This window comes from Colossoma macropomum, unplaced genomic scaffold, assembly GCF_904425465.1.
Source record: "Colossoma macropomum unplaced genomic scaffold, Colossoma_macropomum, whole genome shotgun sequence".
Taxonomy (NCBI): domain Eukaryota; kingdom Metazoa; phylum Chordata; class Actinopteri; order Characiformes; family Serrasalmidae; genus Colossoma; species Colossoma macropomum.
This window is the reverse complement of record NW_023494784.1, coordinates 31,234,620-31,257,406: the sequence shown is the minus strand read 5'-3', so window position 1 is coordinate 31,257,406 and position 22,787 is coordinate 31,234,620. Positions and strand designations below refer to the sequence as shown.

Genomic DNA, 22,787 nt, shown 5'->3' with positions numbered 1-22,787 from the left:
GTATACGAAAGGGGATAAAGTCTAGTTTATTATCACACAGCAATTATTTTCAAGTGGAGGTATACAAAATGAATGAACCGTTAACCATGTTAACCAAAGTGAGTAAATACCGGGCCACTCATGCCTACAGTAAGTGGTCTCTATAGACCAAATAGAGTGAGCATGTGTATGTACTGTGTAACATGCTGTTAATCCTTGGAGGTATTGTTTGGCTATGCAATTTAAATATAATTACACTATTACATGGTTAATTGTTACATAAGGATTTATCATTGCATTGAATTTACATTCTGTAACAACAGATTTGAAATTGTACTTTTTCCATTTGTTTTAATGTTGAGAAATGACAAGTACAGGGCAGGAATGTAAAGGATCTCTGCAAAAGTCAATATACACTGCTTTCATTAGATTGAAATCATAGTACAGCATCACTTTGAATAGTGATTCTCTATTGAAAGGAAAGTATAATCCAAGACTACGCTTTAGCCCTGTCCAGGACTAGGCTTAATCCTGGAAATTGACCCTAGATGTGGCAGCTGCAGTGAGTCAGGAAACAGTGAAGTATCAGCCTCTCCCTGCAAAGTCACACAGCTCATCAGTCAGCAGGCACATTGACAGCAGTCAGCAGGGCCAACAGGGAGCAAGACTGGGACTCCAGAGCCACTGCTGAGGAGGGGAGAGGGAGAGAAAGAGAGAGAGGTTTACAAACATAAAACCACACAGCAGAAGACAGAGATAGGATGAGAAAGGATGGAGGAGTAGAGCAAGAGAGAGAGCTGATAGGGATTGTGTGTGAGAGAGAAAGGAGAAGAGAGGGAGCGGGGGAAGAAGGAGGGATTGATGAAATCTGCTGTATACAAACATAATCAAATCCCTAGCAGTGTTTGCTTCTCACTTTGCTCTCTCTCTCTCTCTTGCTCACTCACTTGCTTGCCTGCTTGCTCTCTCTGCCTCTCTGTCTCCCCTACTGAGTCCGCACTGGTCTCCAGCCAACTGGAACCAGCCTGCTCTGTCAACATCTTCATCCGAAGCAGCAGCGAGATGTAGAAGAGAGTAAGAAAGAAAGGGGAGACCGAGAGTGATTTAGGGAGAGAAGAGAAAGAGTTACAGAGGGAATGAGTGACAGAGAGAGGGAGAAGAGAGAGAAAGAGAAGCTGTCTGAAGGATGAGAGAGGGAGACTGAGGGAGGAGAGAGAGAAGCTGACTGAGGGAGGAGAGAGAGACAGAAGCTGGCTGAGGGAGGATAGAGAGAGGTGCTAAGTGAGAGAGGAGAGAGAAAGAAAATGACTAGGAAGAAAAGAGATTGAAGTTGACTGAGGAAGGGGATAGAGAGCAAGAAACTGAGTGAGGGAGGAAAAGGAAAGAGAGTGACAGGTGAGAAAGAGAGAGACTAAGGGAGCAAGTGAGAGAGATTGAGAGATCAAGCGTGAGAGCAACTAACCTAGAGAGAAGAGAGAAAGAAAGAGACTGACAAAGAGGAGAGAGGAAGAGATTGATGGAGAAGAGAAAGAGAAGGAGAAGGAGAGAAGGAGTGAGACAGTGCAAGAGAGAGAGACTGGCTGTGGGAAATGTGAATGAGAGAGCAAAAGAGTGAGAGGCTGTGGGAGAAGAGAAAGAATAAGGGTGAGAGAGAAAAGCAGGGAGAGGGTGAAAGACTGAGAGAGATAGTGATAGAGTGATAGAGAGTAATTGCTGGAGCAGAGTTGTGAGTGCTGACCACATTTCCCAGCGGTGCCATCAGTTTGAAGGGAAACAGCAAGGCAGCGTGCCAAGGCAAAGACTGAGAGAGCAACAGAGAGGGAGAATGAAAGAGCGGCAGTGGGCAGGCAGGGGAGCAGAGCTGTGTGCAGTCTGGTTCAGCCCTGGTGTGGCCCCAGTTGTGTCTCTGCTTGTCCCATACCGAGTCAGATCAGCAGCCTTTAGATGCTTGGAACCCTAACAGTTCTCTTCTTCCTCCACCTCCGCAAATCCTCCCACTCGGCTGTTTTACAGCCCTTTTCACCCTCACAACTTGTCCCATGAGTTACACACAAGCCTTAATATGACGCCCTCCCGCCTCCGTAGTCTGTCTTTCACTCCTCAGCTTTGTTCTTGCTCTTTCTGCACCTCAAGTCACTTCACCAGTCTTTCTGTTTGTCTTTAGATTTATTCTTCATCTGTGTTTGCTTTAACTTCTTGAACTCTAGACTTGTTTTTCAGTTATTAATCTTAGGACTTAGACTGCAAATCCAAATGTTTAGGCTTTAGACACTTATATAAAGATATAGATAGCATGGTACCCCTCTTTCTTTTCTCTGACAGATACCAATATTGAAACATTGAACGTTGCTAGATACTAATCTGATATTTTCTTATTTAAAAACTGCCTCTTTTTAAAATGAGCTATTTTTAATTGATGCACTTCATTTAAGATTCTTTTTTTCTATCTGATATTTGTTTTGTTTTCTGCTCACATCAGTCTGATACTGATACCTATTGATGCTGATATGCCGTCTCTAGCAGTTGTTCTATTAGAGAACAAACAGGTAAAAGCTCAACTGTAACATCAAATAAACCCAAAACTCATGTTTTTTTTGTTTTTTTAAAGAAATGCTCTGTAACACTGATGTTTATGTGAAATGAATCAGGTTCCAGAAGTACAGTACAACACAAAAGTCTGAGACCACCCTTTCATTTATTCAATTTCCAGTTAAAGCAGTCACTGAGTACTAGTTTTTCATTTATCAGTGTCAGAAAAAAAGACGGAAACATACAGGCAATTACACAGAGGCTTCAAGAACTGATATCACCGCATCTATCAGTATTTAATGATTCAGATTTTTTACAGTGCTGTATGTATGAACAGTTGAAGAAAACCCATTTAAACACTGCATTTAAGGGTTAATGGAGAGAGGTGGTCCAAGAATGAGTGTTTCTGTTCATCAGGTCATTTTCAATTCTGAGGCGACGGGCAGCTGCAAGACTGTCTGTCTGTCTGTCTGTCTTTTTCTCTTTGCACCCCCTGAACCTCTCTTTCTCTCTATAGGGGGTCTTTACTATTTTAGCATGCCCCTCGTGCCACCAGACACAAGGCGGACATGTGAATAATTTACATTGGAATTTCTGTGCTTTGCAGCCCACCTCAAATATTCCTCACCAGACATAGCCCGTAACCCTGTGCTCTGCAGACCACACACACACACACACACACACTCACACCATGCTTGGTAGGTCTGCTGCTTCGCTTCCGATGCGAGCCCTTCAGTCACTGTCTGTCAGAGTTTCCCCAAAGACAGCGAACTCTCACCCCTCCACCATCCTCCGAGGGGATAGCCAGGGATGCGCAAAAAAAGAGAAACAACTTTGGGACTGGCAGACGTCCTCTTTCAATTATTCACACGCCTGTTTACCTCCGACCGCTCTCACTGTTCTGCCCATCTGTCTGAACCCAGAGAGAGAGACACTCTTTATATCCAAACACATGATTAACTCCATCAATGACTTCAGCTGGGTTAAAATAAGCGCCATTTAGATAATGTCTGCATTTAGGATCTCATCACTGTCATAACCACCTCATATCTCTTAAATGGTAACTTTACAAAAGAAGGACAAAACATTCTTAAAGGTGCAGTCCACCATTGCATTCCACCAAAATGTGTGCAGAATTAAATCTTTAAGATTTCTGAGTTGTTTTATGTGAAGTGTTCCATCCTGAAGAAACTAAAGAGTCAGAAATGTTCGTATTGGCGCTGATAGGAACCAGACATCTGAAGAGTTTAATGCATCTAAAACCTCCCTCACAGGCAAGCATTATATGAAATGGTTATGGATGATGCCTGATATTGTTTTATAATAGGTTTGGGATCAGGTTGTGGTATATTTTTTAAAATTCATTTTTGGTGGAGAAGTACATGTTGTAAGACAAAATAGTCCAAAGGGAAATTTTACCACTATCTTGCCTTTATCAACATACATACAGTAACTCAGAAGACATGTATAGGTTCAGTGGTGGTTTTAGGCAGTTAAATGGCTGTATTTGTGTTGGAGATGTTGGAGCCCCTGGTTCTTATCACCACCACTGTAAAGAAAATATGTCATATAAGTACATTTCTCTATAGTGAACCATTTCACATTAGACCTCTCTGAATGACTATTTACATCTCGATAAAATTGTGCAGAAATGTAAAAAATAGTTTTGAATTCCGCATTAACGTTCTTAATAAGGTAATAGAGCAAAATTTCTGGACCATTGCTGTTGGTCTATTCATCATAAAACGTTCAAACGATGCATTGTATAGGCTACTAGTGTTTTTAGTGCTTACTGTAAGGAAATACAATTTTTTAGGGCTTATGAGGTTCTGATAACAGCAACAATATCCTTTATCCTTATCCTTTTCTCACAAAAGTGCTTTTAATCTAGAAGTTGTACACACTTGCCAGATTTGAAATGATTTTGGTTCTAATTTATGCGTTTCTAAAACACCAGGTGCAGATAGGTCCATCCGAAGTAGATATGAACATCTTGCCTTTTAGATTTAAAAGGTTATTAGTGTGACTGTGTTTGAGGCCTTAGATTAGCAGGCTGTAAGTGATTTGTCCTCTTTGTTGTGTAAATCTCCCATCCAGCCCTTCAGAGTCAGGTACAGTATATCAGCCTGAAGGCGCGGCTGTAGTCAGGCCTGCTCTAATGAGATCAGCTCGGCACAAACCTGCACAGCCTTAAAGAGCAGCACTCGCTACCCAGAGCCATTTTTCACCTGCGTGTGGGGTGGCACACAGGCAGTGTGAGTGAATGAGAGAGGGAGAGAGAGAGAGAGAGAATGGAAGATTGAAAGAGGGAGGGATGGAGGAGTTAAAATGAGATGAGTGCCTGCTTTCACACCAAAAAAAAAAAAAATAGAAAGGGAGGAAAATGGCCCTCGGCTATTGCCACTCACCACCTCTGTAATACAGAATTTTAGCATTGTGTGTGCATGCTGTTCGCAGTGTGTTGGTGTGTGTGTTCATGTACATGCTGATTTCCTCTGCCCTCCATTCCCCCTCCACACTGGCTGAACAGCAGCAGTAGCAGCAGCAGTGGTGTGTGTGTGTGTGTTGTAGCAAGCAAGCAGCTTGTAGCTCCTCCTGTTTCCTTCTCTGCTTTTGATTGGCCTTGACTACACAACTACAACACACTGGCTTTAGTCTGCTGTAGCTCAGCTTGGAAAAGAACTTCTAAACAGCTAACTTTATTTTTGAGAGATAATAATAATAATAATAATAATAATAATAATATGTTATAATAATGTTTCATTTCTAGGGGAACACATTGACAAAATATTTTTCAGACCATGTCATATATATCTTTACATATTAGCATCACATGCACAGGCTCAAAAAGAAGGTCCGGCTCAACATTATACTAATGACGATATGATGACAACAGTAGATAATTCACTTACTTCCTCAGAAGACATCTCCTTCACTGAGTTCTCTCAATTCATATTCTTTCAGTGTGCTCACAATCATTGGATTCATCCATTTGGGGAAAGGGATGCAAAGAACAGCTGCTGTTACAAGAGCTCTTACACATGTTGCATGTGTAATTACAATGCCATTGCAGACCACTATTGGTTCCCTAAAGATTTTTTTAATACAGCGTTTTTCATGGAACTCAGTTGAAATCACCCAGTTGAAACTTCTTTGGGAAACCAAATCTGGTTCTTCTGTAGCATCACTCAATTATATGCAATTACATATTTCCACTAGAGATGTCTCCAAATCCAACTTACATAGTCTAGCTTTAAAAATAAAGCTGCCTCAAAGAGTTCTGTGAGCAATGCCGTAGTAGAACTTTTCCCTAAAGAGCTGTGTTTGAAATAGTGATGTACAAGTAAAGAACCTTTTTAAAGTTCTGAGAAATCAACACACATTGGTTCATTGGTTCAGGTTCATTTTGAGTTTAAGAGCTTCTCCTTCAATATAACTTTTACACTACATTTTAAAAAAGGTTCTTCACACTCATGCATCTCATTTACCAAATACTTTGGAAGTTTATTGGGAACCAAAATTGGCTCCTGGTTCTTCCTATGCATTGTGCATAATGGTTTTGGAACCATTATTTATTTTTGTTACAATATAATTACAGTGTAATTAAGTGTCCTGTTTAGCCTTCCTTTAGCCTTCCTGCTTCCTTTAGCTAAGATACTGTTAATATCAGGCCTGAAACATGCATGTAAGCTAACCACTCCCATCTTATCACTGCTCTGTATTTTCAAATGGGAATAGCTTAAAATACTTAAAAAAGACTGGTGCCAAAAAGCGTTCTTGGGAGAGGTGCAATCAGAGAACCACTTTTGTTCTCTTAAAGAATCTTTCAATGGATGGTTCTTTAAAGAACTTAATTTAATTTAACTTCTCTCTCTGTAGGAAGCCAAAACTGGTTCTCCTATGACATCACTCCAAAGAACGCTTTTTGGAATTTCAGGGTAATTAAGTGGCCTATTTTGTTTTTAGAGCAATGCCGTTGAAGAATCACTCTTGGTTCCCTAAAGAATCTTTCAGTGGAGGGTTCTTTTTAAAGAACTCAATTGAGACTTCCTTGGGAAACCAAACTGGTTCTTCTGTGGCATGACTCCAGTAAACCCTTTTTGGCATCTTTATATTTTAAGAGAAGCTACTTTTTCAAGTTGTTTTGCAGGTGTAGTCTAATCCTCTACTCTACAATTTTGGCGTCACACTTTTCCCCTTTTGAAATACTACCTGATAGGAATCCCATTCTTGCCGTGTATGCTAATGCATGGTTGCAATTTAGCAGAAGCCTTCAGATGTCAGAGTGATGTGCTGCAGCCATTTGTTATAGCTCTGATGCTTATGCGCAGGAAGTGCGTGAGTGACAGCCACCGCGAAGCCGCCGTTCTTTGTGAAAGAAGGAGAAAGATGGATGGGAGGGGTAGAGCGAATGAGGCAAATGAAAAAGAAGAGGCAGGGAGTAGAAAATGAGCGAGAGAGATCATGGGAAAGAAAGTGACCGTGAGAGTGAGAAAGTGAGTAATAGAGAGAGAAGGAGAGAGAGAGGGTGGCCTTGTATCAGTAGACGGTGGGCGGCTCATAGCGAGGCTGACAGCAGCTCTCCTGTTTCAGCTTGTGGCAGTGTGTCATTACCAGCACCTGTGTGTCTGTCAGCACAACAGCGGTCCGGGAGCACGCTGGTTCAAAGAGAGCAGGGCCAGGTGTGTGAGTGTCTGGGCTTTAGTGTATGTGTGTGTGAAGGCAGAAAGAGTGTGTATCTGTGACTGTATACAAGGCTGCGTACAGCTTTCTGTAAAGATATAAAAGCATGTCAGTATGATATTGTCACTGTGGTAACAAAGCCTTGTTTCTCATTAATGCAAATTTAACACAATAGGAAAAACTTAAATTTAATACACATTCATTTAAAAAAAATGTTAAATATATATAACAAAACAATACCTCTGAAATGGCAACTGTATAGGAGAAGGGGAAGAACATTCATAACTCTTGTAATAATTTAATTTAATGTACAGTACTGTGCAAAAGTCAGAGACCACCAATAATTTACTTAATTTTTTATCAAGCAGCTATTAAGTAGAAATGATTCATTTTTCAGGAGATTTTCAGAGGAGATTAGCTACAAGAAGATAGTCCACTTGCGTAGGAAAGTAGAAGTCAGATTGGTAAAAGATATAGAAAAAATGGTGCTCAAAGATCTGGTAGCCCACCAGCACTGTCAACATCAGATAAAAAGTACCTAAAGCTTTTATCTTTGAGAGAGAGGAGAAAATAAAGCTCCACTCTCGCTGCAGATCTGTAAAATCCACAGGTGTTTCTGTCCATCCTTCCACTGTGAGAAGACAACACTATGAGTCTGAAAGGATGCAAAACAATCTCTGGAGAGAGATTGTTGGCAAATCAAACAAAGAAGCTGCTGGTTTTCTCAGAACAAAGGACTGACCACCCCAGAATACAGACCTCAACATCATTGAATGTTTGGGATTACTTGGATTGTGAGAAGCAGAAAATGCAGCCACCCTCTAAGACTGAACTTTGGAGGTGTGAAAAAAATATTCTTGCAGATTTCTTTTAATAAAAACTGAAAGCAAGTCTTTACAAAGGAAACTGTATTAAAGGCAAAGAGTGGGCACATTAAATAATGAAAAATTGATAATTAATTTATTAAGGATTCAGTGTGATTTTCTATTAAATATTTGTTGCAAAAAATTAATAAATAAAAAAAGGTTTTATTATGACAGCAATAATAGGCCCTGCTGTATGCAGCTGAGTTTTGACCCAGTGCCTTTTCATGGATATCAGCTAATGTTGGAGCCAAGAGCTTTAGTCTCAAGCTCCTCTGACACACACGTACACGCACACATGAGGACACACAGACATACAAACTGTGCAGCCTACAAGACCTGAGGGAAATCACTGCTCTTCAGTCTCATTTTGACCAGTTTCTCCCTTGGGCTCTGCCAATAATTGAACTTCCCAATCCTGTTACGCCTTTTCCAGCCTTTCAGTCTATTTTTCCTCCTTTCAGCATCTCAGTGGTTAAAACTCAGTTACTGAGCTTTGTGCTTTTAACTTAGACCACAGTGGCTGGAGGGTCTTGTGTTTAAATCCCAGTGTGTGCAGATATATATAAAGCCCCAGAGTTTTCCCAGTTTGCACCAGGGCTGTCCTACTGGTTTAGATTAAGAACGTTAGCCATTCAGAGTAGGGGGTGTGGAAGCGGCCTAGACTGGAAGTAAAGAAGAACAGTGGTGATAACATGGTCATATATGCAAAAGTTTGAACACCCCAGGTCAAAATATATGTTTTGTTGATGTTAAATAAGTTAACACACTCTCTACAGAGAACACACTTCTGCTCATTTTAATGCACACTTACTGTTTAATGATACATGTGGTGCATAGGCAAGGATATGTGTCTGGTGCTGACATTTTTATTTATTTTATTAAAATACAACTTTTATTTTGGAAAAACTAAAGATCAGTGTTTTTACCTTTTACATTCTCTGCCCTCTATGTTCTCTTTATACTCTCTTTCATTAATTGTGGAGCAGCTGAAATTCCAAAATTACTTGTAAAACACTCTCATTACATTCAATTACATTAAAAGTTTAAGTCAGTTTGAATCAGAAATCACAGCACATTTCAGAGCCTTTCTTGTGTTGATCAGTTCAGGTGGTGACAGGTAAAAATGATATATGTAGGTTAATGTTACTTTAATATTAATATTACTATTTAAAATATTTTTTTCCGAGCCAGGCAAAAATCACGCTTCAAGCTAAGATTATAAGAAAACAAGAATTTTGTATTTTAAATGGTGTATTATATGATTCATTTACCTAATATAAACAGGGACATGAGCTAAGAAAGTAAAAAAAAGGTCAATTATGGTTTCAGGTGGACTTCTGAAACCATAGGTTTTTCTTCACCTTAATTTTTTGAGTTTTGCAATGATGTGCCATCCTACACAATCTAAACAAGTCCGTACAAAGAGTGATACAAACAGCAATACCCAGAGTGTCTGTGTGAGTGTGTACATGTTTCTCTTTGTGTTGGAGGTCGTGATAATAGCATGCGCTGTGTGTACTGCAGTAATTCTATGATATTGCCTGTCTGAGTGTATTTACCTGTGCTGTGACCTTGAAGGTGCCCCTTGATTTGCTTCTTCCGTACGAAGTTCTGTGCAGAGCAGACCTCCGCGTTTCACACGCTCCGTGATGAGAGTGTGATGAGTGTGTGTTTTCTGACCGTGCTGGGTGTGTGTGAGGTTATGTCACTGGAATGTGAGAAGCTGTGCTCTCCCACACACTTCAGAGTGATATATTACACACCGTCTGCCCTTGGACCGTACACACACACTCTCACGCTGAGCGGTGGTGAAAATCTTTACATGTAGACAAGGGGAAAGGTCACACACACTCACTCACAAAGTCATTAAACAAAAACACTCCTGTGTGTGTATGTGTGTGTCCTCTGCTTCTGACAGCTGCTCACTGTCACACTCCGTCTGCACTCACATTTAGTCAGAGAGAGAGAGCGTGAGAGTGAGGGAAAAGGAGGTGATGTAGTCTGTTGTACAGAAGCACCAAACCTCCAGCAGGTTCTCGCTCTCTCCCTCTCTCTCTCGCGCTCTCTCTCGCTCTCTCTCAGGCCCTCTCTGTTCCTTTTTCCTCATTTCTTCTCTTTCTTTCCTCTCTCCATTTCTTGTTCTCTTTCCTTTTCTTTCTCTCTATTTCTCTCTCATGCTCTTTTCTTTACCTCTTACCACAGAGTCTCTCTCCTTTCTCTCTCTCTCTTTCTCTCTCTTTTTCTGCCTTAGATGACTTTTAACCACCCATCTAAAGCGTGATTAATGACTCTAGGCTTTTGGTTTTCTTTCGTTTGGTGATGCATCGTGAGTTTGCGCCAAATGTCAAAGATTGAGCACTTCGTTTTTCCTCCTACTCCTCCTCCTTTTGCTGTGTTGCTTCATCTTGCCTTCTCTGCTGCCTACACAAACGCAGCCGGGCCTGACCCAGGCTGGTCCCAGGCCAGCTGGCCCCAGTGTCACTGGATCCTGAGGTGGGTCGAGTCCTGAGGGTCCGGGGCTTTGTGTGTGTGTGCACTGAAGCAGAACTGAACCCGGTCCACGTCTTCTCTTCTTTCGCTCTACTCTCTCCAGAGAACAGCCTGACAAAGCCTGACACTTCAGAGGAGAGAGTGAGTGAGTGAGTGAGTGTGTGAGTGAGGAAGGGAGGAAGAGAGAGGGAGAGGGAGAGGGAGAGGGAGAGGGAGAGGGAGAGGGAGGGGGAGGGCGGGGAAGATGGAGATATGTTATCTGAACTTGTCATCTTGTCTCTGCTCACCACCTCCGGACCCACTGCCTCAAACACACGAGCTGCTCGGTGAGCGGCAGTCTGTGAAAACTGCTGCAGCAGAGAAAGAGCTTGTATTTGTCCCAGTCTGGGTGATACCGGTTCATTTGACTAGGAAAGGACATGGGAAGAAAATAAAAGATATTTGCTCCTGGTGCCAGTTCATTTCGCTTCACGCCAAGTTCATCTAGGTGCACTTTAGCCCTGCAAATTCATGAACCATCAAAGTGTGAGCTGTTCAAAAACAGGGCAGGCTGTGGTTCTAAGGCACTGCTCTTCAGTCAACATAATGTCTCATGTTGCTCACAGTTGAAGTAAAACCTGATGAGCTAGCTAACCACAGCTCATCAGGACCACCCAAAATCACCTGATTTTGCCCCACCCCACACTCTTTTATTAGCACCAGAAAAAAGGTCCCTTAACTTGTAACAAACATTTCAAAGGGCAAACCTTTTTGGTGCTTTAGCCTCTCTCTATTTTTATAGTCAAGTAAGATATTTTCCCTAAAACTCTGTTATCAGATTAACTAGGCTATTTGCATGTGAAATGTTGTGACACTATGTTGAGCTGCTAGTGAGCAATGAGGGAACCCCTCAGACCCCTGAGAACAGTTCATACCTCCCCACAAAGACAGCCATGCTGAGATAAAATGGACAGTGCTGCGGCCTTTATGATATCAAAAAATTGTGCACAACAGCCACAATAAAAACATTTGTACGCAGTAAATTCACTTATATAAATGTTAACATTTATATAAACACTTATGTACATGAAAACATTTAAATGCATTAAATTCACCTGTATAAATGCTAACAAATGGATCTTTGAGGGTTCACGGTTCTTTATATAATCATTGCCCTTACTGAATAAGCCTTGAAGAAACACTTTTTAAGGGTGCAGCATAGAAAATAGTGAGGCAAAAGTTTAGTGAGAGGATTTAATGTGTTAATTTGGAATTTGACAGGGAATTAAGATTGGATAGCTGATAATTAGGTCTATTTTTCAGCTTATTTATCAGTGATCTAATGATGGTTAGCATTGTTGCTATTGTCATAGTTGTCATTTTCCTGTTCTTGGCTCAAGTTAGATTCAAAACATGGTGATGTTAGATCAGGTCAGATCAGGTCGGGTTCAGGCAAAATTGTGTTAGACAACGTTTAAGTTAGGACCACAATTTCAGGCCCTTGCGAAGATCTAAACAGAAAACCATTAAAACTACAGTAAACAGCTAGAGGCACACATTTAGAAGCAATCAGGTCTCTGTCATAGAGTGAAATACTGAAATGTGTGGGCTGGTTTTTGTTTATATGAGGCTGCACATTACTGTAGACTTTGTGACATTCTGTGTTCTACTCCAAACCCATATGCACACAAACACATTCACACACGCTTACACGCCCTTCTGTCTGTCTCCAAACACTCTCATCCATCCAGACCCTGGAGCCTGATGAATCAACTGCGTTTATGTTTCAGCCACAGTCCCTTGTGTGTGTGCAGTGGTGAGGGAGTGTGTGTCTCTGTTTATAAAGTGAATAAAGAGATGATCTCTCTTGACCGCAGTAAAGACCCCTGATTGCGTCACAGTGCGCGTATGAAAGCATGTGTTTATTTGTGATGGTGAAACATTGACTGATGTTGGAGGAAACTGGTGTGACTTTAATTCTCTGGCCTTCTTTTCTAATCTGTTTCACTCTGCCTTCTCTCTGCAGGTTTTCCTTGCCAACACAGACCCGTCAGAGGTGGTGCTGAACCGCATCCCTCAGCCTGTCCTCGCCCGCTTCGTCCGCATTAGGCCCCAGACGTGGAAGAATGGCATTGCGCTACGCTTTGAGCTCTATGGCTGCCAGATCACAGGTGAATGAAACCCAAACACAATACTAGGGGGTCCTCAGTGAAGTTTCTTGATATGTATCGTTTAATGGCCTTACACTCACATTTTATGTGTGACTAGATTAAGTGTGTTTTGATGAAAGGTGGCTTTCCTCAGTGGTAGCTGAAAAACTGGCAATGCAGTTAGTACAAATGGCTGTTAGGCTGTTTTCATATTGCATTTTAGAATAGATACAGACATTTAAACAACTCGTTATCTTTAGAAAATGTGTTTCACTGACACAAGTGGATGATGTGGATAATGTCTATTTATGATAGATGTGTAATCAGAACACAATGGGATGAACAAAATGATGATTTGATCAGTTGTAATATAGCCAGTGTGGATCCATTATCAAGGTCCCCACACATCCTGGAAAAACCCAAGAAAAACACCTGGAAAATAAGTATATTGAAAAAGTCCTGAAAATATTAAGGAAGTCCTGGAAAAGTGTAAAGTTTGGCTCTTATGCCACCACAATTGCATATTTCAGCATATTTTAACTGCTAATCCCCAGTTTAGGTGACCATATGTGTCATATCTGTTGTAGTTTGGAGTGATCCAGCATCTTATGTGGAGAGACACATGGATGCTGTGTCAGAACACCTGGTAGAATTCGTAATCAAATGATGTCACATATACAAGTCGTGGAAATTGTCCTGAAACTGTCCTGGAAAACGATTTACTAGAAAGAGTGGGAATGCTGATTATACAATATATCCATTATATTTGTTGAAAGCTAAAATATCTTTCAGATTGGGTGAGGACATCCCTACACAATATACAATCCAGTCTGCCAATGTGTAATCACAATACATTGTGTCTGTCTATAAATGCATTTGTTCTGCAAGAAGGTACCCTATTATATTGCTGGTATCAGTGCCATCCATGCTATTTGTATTTCCATTATGTAGCTCCTTTGTTATTTTAAATCATAGAACTGCTCCCAGGTCCATAACTCCAGCTGTCATGAACAGACATGCTCAGGCCATATCTGTCTGTCCAACATCTGGTATACAGTAGATGACGAATGCTGTTCCGGACCTAGGCGCTGTCCCTGTCACCCAAACTCAACACTGCATTTATCTGCTCTATTCAGGACGCGTAATTGAGTTTGGCTATTTATGGAGATGGCGAGATTAGAGGACCCTAATTCTGTTTGTTTCCCCTGCAGCAGATGAGAGGTGGGCTGTTTTTGCGCTGATGCTATCGCTGATCTCCATCACAGTAAATCATTATTGCGTTAAGCAGCGATTCGCTCCTATTTTTGTCGACAGTGAGCAGGACAAATGCGCTTTTAGGGACGGGGCCTTTTTCAACACTGACACAAATGACACATAAACATGGCACTTGCCGCCATATTAGCCCTGCTCTGGTCCTGGAGGGCCATCCCCTGCGGGCAGCCGGCCCAGAACGGCCAGCTTTCAGTGAAACAAGTAACTGCCCTCTCCTCTTTGGCTTATGGAGAACTAATGCCCACCTTGGACTGAGCTAGCTGTGCCAAGCCCATAAAGATACTCATGAAGCAGTCACTCAAAGTCCTGGCATTAGCCTCAATCAAAGTTTTATTGCTTTTTTTTGTCTTTCCATGTGTGGGTGGACCTCTGGGTGTAATACAGCGGAGATGCTCTAGGACGGATTCACTCTTTACTTTACTTGGTACCGTTTTTAAGCCACAGGGCACAATCAATCATTTATTTCTGGAAATTTCTGTGTTTCTACACCCCCATGGCTGTGGATGTGTGCAGAGAAAGAATAGCAGTGATGCAGTAGGAGTCGGCGAAGTGCAATGTTCTCTAGTTGCTTTTAAGCAGAGTCATCTCTCTTTTGGGATGATCCTCATGACACCTGGACACATAACAATCACTGATAAAAAAAAAAGCACCCCCCACACACATGCTCCCACTCACAGGCATGCACGTTTTCTGTACACACTCACGCATGCATGTTCAAAGATGCTTTTGTAGCAGCTTCTGTTTATTTATTATTTACACCTCGGGCTCCTCCTATGACATAACAGCATAAAACATTGATCCCACTAGCCTTAAACTGTCAATCCTCCTCTTCCTGCCTATCACTCACATCTTCTCCCTCTCTTCCTCTGTTCTCTGTTCAGATGCCCCGTGTTCGGAGATGCAGGGCATGCTCTCGGGCCTTCTACCAGACTCCCAGATTATGGCCTCCTCTATGCGGGACATCCACGGATCTACAGGTGCGGCCCGTCTGGTAGCCAGCCGCTCCGGATGGTTCCCCAGCCCCACGCAGCCTGTGGCTGGTGAGGAGTGGCTACAGGTGGACCTGGGCGTCCCCAAGACCGTGAGAGGCATCATCACGCAGGGCGCTCGCGGAGTGGATGGCAGCAACAGCGCCGAAAGTCGTGCCTTTGTTAGAAAGTACCGGCTAGCACATAGCATGAACGGCAAAGACTGGAGCTTCTTTCTCGACCCCAAGACTGGCCTGCCTAAGGTCAGACAGTCCTCTTCTTTTATTTTGTTGAATTGTTTCTTACTCGTGGCTTGTTTCACTGAACCAGATTGAGATATTTTATTGAAAGAGCAGATTCTATGCATTCTGTTGATACCACATTTGTGTTTGGAAGTAGGAGAGGTGATATTTTATTTGACTAAAAGTTAATGGTGTGGTCTTTTAGATTTTTCCATGTTTTTTTGTAATTATTCAATATCAAAACAGAGAGATCTTGGAAGTTCAGACTCCAGCCTGTCAATACAGAATGTAAATAGAGTGTAAATGTGATTCATTGCATATATAAACATGTACTGATAAGCAGTGCAGCTAAACAGAAGTAATAACTAGACCATTAAAGGTTAATCCCATTCTTGTCCAGAGTTATAGCATGTCCACATTAAAATAGCTAAAAAGCTTGTCTTCATTTTGAAAATACAGTCATTACTGGATCAGTTTATTAACATAATGTGAAATTTAACTGCAAGTTACCTAACAGTCTCCTGTATTCTCCATTTCTGAATCAATAGTGAGAACTAACAGTCATTTAATTCGTGTTTATTCCTCTTAGCGACTCAGCACTTCCCTTTAACCTTCGCCATCTTTTTTCACTGTCTGTTCTGAGAGCAGAATTCAATTATACTGCCGACGTTGATAACATTCCAGCGAAATCATTTACAGCTGTGTTAATTAAAACTTCCCTAACAGAACTCCCTCCTCAGGCCACTGGAGGCTCGTAAACCTGGAGAAAATCCCCACATATGTCTTTTTCTCCCTCTCCCTCTCTCTTTCTTTCTCTCTCTCTCTGCTGTGCTAAAGCATGTGTCGTCTCTTCTTTGCAGATTTTCGAAGGAAACACACACTATGACACTCCAGAGATCCGCCGCTTCGATGAGGTCGTGACCCAGTTTATCCGGGTGTATCCAGAAAGATGGTCACCTGCTGGCATCGGGATGAGGCTGGAGATACTGGGCTGTGACCTGCCAGGTTAGAGCATGCATCAGTATCTTCCTCTGTTTATAGATCTTGTCCATAGCCTCCAAATATGGCTCCTTTAGTTGCGGACAGTGAGAGGCCACATTTATGCTCTGAATTAGTCCTGAAATAGTTGTGAAGTAGGCCTCTAAGCCTTTGCCCCTGTAAGTCTGCGCTCTCCTCTCGCCGATGTCCTTCATCTCCCCTCCTCTTCCTCCTCTGCCATGCTGAATGTGGCACCTGTCGCAGTGTGATGAGCAGTGGCTAGGACAGGTATGTGCTCCCTGCGGGACTGCCCAGCCTCCATAAAGCAGAAGCCTGGGGCTGCCATCGACAGCCTGTCGCCCTGCCTCTGTGTCCGCATCACTGCCAGGAGCATGCAGGCTACGCTGTTGGGGGTGGAAGCCTGGGGCAGTGTCCAGCTTTAGCAGAGATTTATCAGTGAAGCAAAGAGAAAGATGTAGAGCTGCAGATATCATGTGGGGGATGTGGGAGGGTGGAGGCTGCTGGCATATGAAGGCAAGTAGTATCAGGGTAAGGGATTTAATATTGCCTGAATTCGTATAGTCATTGCTGTGAAATTAGCTCCCCTTCTAAATCATACTCACAAAGGGCATGTTAGAAAAATAAATAAAAATAGGTGGGAATGCAAGTAGGCCTCACTTAGAAATCAGTAACCTTAAGCAAAGGTGTTGGATCTCTTTCATTAACTTGCTTGTTTGAATCCAGCATATCTCTGAAAGGACACCTTCATAGTCATTCTCCTTAATATGCATTTGAAGCAAACATTGGATGCATCTTAGCTAAAGTTCTCACTACTCTCTACAGGGGCTTATTTGAGGACTCTAGCTAGTCCAGCAGGCTAATTGGATAGTGTGACCCAGCTACCAGTCTATTCAATTCCAAGCATAAAATTTCCTTTCATCAGGTGTTCTGGCAGAACTCAGAGCACCAAGACAAGGAAGGCAATAGTTTTTAAATCATCTGTTGCCATGGTTTTCAATGACCAACTGCCCTGCACAGCTTTAGGTATTCTCTGCCCACAGTGCTCCTGATCCAGCTCATGGAGGGGTTGATAATTAGCTGATGAGCTGGATCAGGTGTGATGGGGCAGGGAATACTTGAAACCATGAAGAGCAGTTGGTCCCAGAACTGGAATTGAACATCGCTGATCTATAAAGACTGGTTGTATAGCAGGATATGGAGTGGAACACTTTCATCAGTGCTGAATGCTCGACACGCAACACTTGCTTGATGAAATCTAAAATTAAAAGAACTTAATGAAGATCATTAATTTGGCATTAAACTTAATCAGAAGTCTTACATAACTTTATTTAAACGTTAAATGTAATCACATGTTAGAAAAGAGAACGGAGGCAGTTGAAAGCTCTTGTTCAGGGTGTGTAGTGTGTTATAGGTACAGGTGATTGTAGTGTGCAGTGTAGAGGAGAGAGAGTGTGTGAGTGAGAGATGCAGTGTAGAGTGTATAGTGTTTGTAGAAGCAGCAGAGTGACTGATTGAGTGTGTAATAAAGCCGTGCAGGGCTGTCTGTGCACCAGATGTGTGAGACACAGGGGGCTGAGCCTGAGCCTACACACCCAGCCCTAACCTCACCACACACACACACACACACACACACACACACACGCACACACTCTGATTCTCACTCCTTGTTTCACATACACATGCAAACATTCACTCTAAACATACAACATACATACAAACCCATACACTCTTTACTGACTGACCCTCCTTCACTCACATACACACACTTCTTCACCATATACATACAATTGTATGAAAGAATTGGGCACCCCTGGTCAAGTTCCATGTTTTGTTGATTTTCTAAGTGAAAAAAGTTAACACACCTCTACAAAGAGTGCATGTCCGCACATGCGTAATTACTGTTTGCTGAATTTAACATGTTGTGAGAAAGAAACATAAAATGTGGCCTGTGCAAAAGAAATGGCACATTTTATATATTTTATATTTGTTTTTGATGTTAAATTTAGCAAATAAATGGATATTTTGCACTAACATTTGTAGAAAAATGTCATATTTAAGTTTGTTCCATGAGGAGGATGCCTTAACTTATTTTCACTTAGAAAATCAACAAAACATGTAATTTGACCAGGGGTGTTCAGACTTTTGCGTACAACAGTTAAGCCTTTAAAACACTGAATATTTGCCTTGTTCAGTTACAAGCATTCACCTCTTTACTCATCCTTAAAGCGACAGTCTGGTAATAGTTCATATTTACAGTTTCCGCTTAATTTTGTTTCTGACACTGTGATAAATACTGTTGTTTATAGAGATATATCAGTATTTAAGGATATCCATATTTAGCTGATATCAGGAGAAAATGTTGGACTAGATAATCCACTCCAGTTTTAAGTTTAGCATAAAATAGCACACAGCTGCATTTTGTAAGGTGATGTTGTTAGCTGTGTATTTCTTCCTGTGGGGTAGCAAAGTGTTTGAGTAGTTTGAGTGAGATTGCCTGCTTTTTAGACAGCTCATTGTAAAGTATAGTATATTTTAAAGAAAAAGAAAAATCAGCATAGGATCGGTATCAACATTGGCCGACACTAAAGGTTTCGGTATTGGTTTTAGAAGTTAAAAAGAGGTATTGTGCCTTTTTATAGTTTTTATAAAAATCAGGCTGGCTGATATTACAGTTTGTAGCAATGCAACACACTTTTATCCATTTTTAAAGATAATAGTATGTCATACAGTGTCAAAAACCACAAAAGCAAGTCTGTTTAAGATTACTTGACAACTCTATGCTGTTTAAAGCAAGTGTGTAATGATGCAGTTTGCCGAATTCTAAGTGGTAACAGTAGCTTCCATTATTTGAGAATACGGAGAACAGAATCAAACTTTAAGTACTGGCTTCATGTTTTTATTGAAATGTCACTTTAAAAGCCTAGTTTACCAACAGAAGCTACAAAGAGCGAGCTTTAGTGCCAGAATGCCTCTTAGCACAGCAAATTCAGCACTCTTGCGTGACAGAGCCGTTGTTTTGCTGAGATTGAGCTTGCCTGAAGCAGCCAGGAAGGAAAAGAGATGAAATGGACACTAAGACGGACACGGAGTGGGACCACACTCAGTGACCACTGCTTTTATTGCTCAGCCCTTGAGCTGGGCTGGGCTGGGAGTCAGACAGAGAGGGAGAAAGAAAGAGAGAGATGTTAAATATTCAGAGGGTTACATCAGCTTCACTCCACTGAACAGCACTGTTTACCTCACACACATCTGATGCTGCATTCACAGCCTTACACTGACCCACTGGAGCTGATGCACACTGACCTGTTGTAAGTACTCTCTGCACATACACACACACACACACACACACACACACATCATCCAAACCGCTTATCGCCAGTCCATCGCAGGGCAGACAGACAGACATACATACACAATCACACACACATTCACACCTAGGGGCAATTTAGCATGTCTAATTGGCCTGACTGCATGTCTTTGGACTGTGGGAGGAAACCGGAGCTCTGCACATACACACATTTGTTAATGCATTCACACATACGCTGACCGGCCAGAACTACTTCATAAAGCCCAACACACACAAATACATGCAATTTCTGTGATCTCTGTGCAGTGGCCAGAACTGCTCACCAGTTTAAATGACCTCTCCTCTGTCAGGAAAGAAAAGTGGGAGAAGAAGGAGAGAGGGAAAGATGGAGACATAAAAGGAGGGGCAGAAATAATGAATTGATGAATAAATAAAAGGCCTCACAGCACTGGTGTGAGTGAGAGCGTGAAAGGCACACAGAAGGACTTTGGATAATTCAATCAGACCGGCCTCTCCATTATTCATTAGCGGCCTCCACGCCATGGCCCTGCCACAAGTTTCCCTCTGACAGGGGGCATGAGGAGAGAGAGAGAGAGAACAGTGACCTCTGCAGGAGCTATGTAGGCAATCTCTACAAACCAAACTCATTGTAGGTCATGTCCTTACTTTCAAAAGTTCACACATGTCGATGAAACGCTGAACTCTCCTGCTCAACCCACTTCCATTATCTCCACTGCACCAAGGCTTAACCTCTTAAACTGCTTATCAGTCTTTTAGAAATCTAAAATATATTCTTCAGTAACTATTAGAAAGTGAATTAGCCATGTTCTGCTCGCTAATGCATTATTTCATAGCAACTGTTAATAAGTCGGGAAAGAAATCTTTGAGAGACAGGAGTGTCTGTCCTTGTGTCTGAGTCTGAAAGGATGTGTAGCTGTCAAGAAGCCATTACTGACAAAAGGAAATACACAAAAAAGAAGGAAATAGCACTATAAAACTGAAACTAGACATCAGACATGTGGAGTAAAGGACTGGTAAGTGTAATTTTGTAATTAGGATCAATTTAAATTGGGATTGTGAGAAGCAGATGCAACCAACTTCTATGACTTTAGAGATGTGGAAAGATTTTCTATTAAATATGATTTTTAAGACAAATGTACTTAATATGTTTCCTGACTTTTGCACTTTAATGAATAATAATAATGACTGTACCAGATAAAAAAGTATGACTTATCACACCAATGCAAAATAAATTAATAACACACTCTAAATATATGTATTCTGACAAACACTGAGTTGTTTATCTATAGTTGTGCTACAGTTTTTTTTTTATGTTGAATGGGATTGATGCCAGTAGTCTATAAAACTTGTCCAACCTCCAGAGAATGCATTTTTGGGTACAGCATGGATAATAAACAGTGCCAGAAAGGGAGAGAGAGAGAGAAAGAGAAGGAGAGAAGTGTTTGAACCTCAGGCTCAACATGTGGAGAGTGCTGATGATTCTCACATGTGTGGATGGGTCTCTGTAACTGTCCTTCAGGGGAGCAGTGGGTGTGGTTTAGGACACGGCCTTCTTGGCTGGACAAAGGCGGGATGGAAAAACACTCTATTTCTCATTTCCCCTAGCAGGATCTAATCACTCTGACAAGAATCTCTCTGTTTCCCCTCGCTCTGTCTTTCTCTCCCTCTCCCGTTTTTTCTCTCTTTCTTTCTACTTTTATCTCTCATTGTCCCCTCTTTCTCTCTTCTATTTCTTCTTGTCTCTCTCTCTCTCTCTCTGTCAGGGCTAGGTGTAAGAGGGTTGAAGGACAGCGTTTCTCCTCCTCCAGTTTGTGTTGGCTCTTTGAAGTTACCTTCCACGTGTTTCTGTTTAGTGCTGGGCACTGGCCTCTGGCCCAGACTTGCACGCACACACGCACGCACGCACGCACGCACGCACACACACATGAACCCACCTCAGTCTTCATATCCTCTGAATGTCAGTGCAGGCTCAGCTCCTCATATCTCCTCCTCTCCAACATTCTCTCTGTGTAGTCCGCCTGTCTTCTGAGGACTGTAGATTGGCAGGAGCTTCATAAATGGATCAGCTGCTTCACTGTAGTGCTCTTAAAAACTTTAGTCGTTTTTCCACTCTTGTATTCCCCATTCGTTCTCCATTACCCATAGCATGTTTCTCTAAAGCCCAGGATGTTAACTTTCAGCTCTGCTGCTGTGTTTATGCTGAAGAATGTGTCTGAGATATTGGACTGTTATTTGTATCATAGGTCTCTGAGGGAAAGCATCTCTCTCTCTCCACCTCTCTCTCTTTCTCTTGCTTTCTCTCTCTCTCTCTCTCTCTCTCTCTCTCTCTCTCTTCATTTCTCTCTCATGCTCCTCTCTCCACTTATACTCTCACTCTCTTCTCTTGCTCATGCTCTCTCTGCTCGTTCTCTCTCTCTTACATGCTTTCTTCCTCTCTATCTGTCCCCTTTTTCTCTCCCCTTTATTTTTTCTTTCCCTCCCTTGTCTACGCTTTCTCTCCATTTCTCTCTCCCTTCCATGTTTCTCTCTTCTTTCTCTCCCTCTCTTTCTTTCTCTTGTTTCTTTCTCCCTCTCGCTCATGCTCTCTCTCTTTTTTCCCTCTCTTTCTTATTATCTCCTTCCACTTTCTGTTTCTCTGTCTCTACTCTTTTCTCTCTCTACCTCTCTTCTCTCTTGCTCATGCTCTCTTTCTCTTATTTCTCTCTGTCTCTCTCTCATCCTTCTTTTTATTTCTCGTGTCTTTTTTCATTCTCTCTCTCCCTCTATCTCTCTCTCTCTCTCTCATGTCTGATATGAATATGAATAGCTTGTGTTCAGATATTTCTGTGTGTGAACAGTATATTAGATATTCATCACCTGGAGATGATCTGTTGTGTTTTCTGGGCTCTGGGGAAAGAATTTATCACACATCAAACACATCCCTGCTAGCAATCTGCATTTGTGTGTGTTTGAGTGTGTGTGTGTGTGTGTGTGTGTGTGTGTGTGTGTGTGTGTGTGTGTGTGTGTGAGTGAGATAGAGAGAGAATAGTCCACTAGGAAAATGCACTAGCAGAGATAATGTCCTACTTGAAAAAGAACAAAGGCGTGATAGCACTTCATTCACATTCTGTATATAAATTAATTGGGTTTAGACATTTTAATGGAAGATTGTTGCAGTGTTATTGAATCCTGAGGACTGAGAAGCTCAACTGTGTGCACAAACCTTCACTAACTGTATTATACAACGTAATTGTATTAGCTTCTATGTGGTGTACTGTATTTAATGTAATCATTAGTGTGGGAGCTTTTATGGAAAGGTTGTT

At 41.8% G+C, this 22,787-nt stretch overlaps 1 protein-coding gene across 4 annotated transcripts in view; it reads left to right on the top strand.

Moving 5' to 3' along the window:
• The window catches only part of nrp2b (neuropilin 2b), a 99,049-nt gene that overhangs the window by 48,902 nt on the left and 27,360 nt on the right, over positions 1-22,787 (top strand). For all 4 annotated transcript variants that reach the window (XM_036568533.1, XM_036568549.1, XM_036568558.1 and 1 more), the window contains 3 exons: positions 12,553-12,697; positions 14,830-15,179; positions 16,019-16,163. In XM_036568533.1, the coding sequence (XP_036424426.1) occupies positions 12,553-12,697; positions 14,830-15,179; positions 16,019-16,163 (640 nt within the window). The remainder of the gene's footprint in view (positions 1-12,552; positions 12,698-14,829; positions 15,180-16,018; positions 16,164-22,787) is intronic.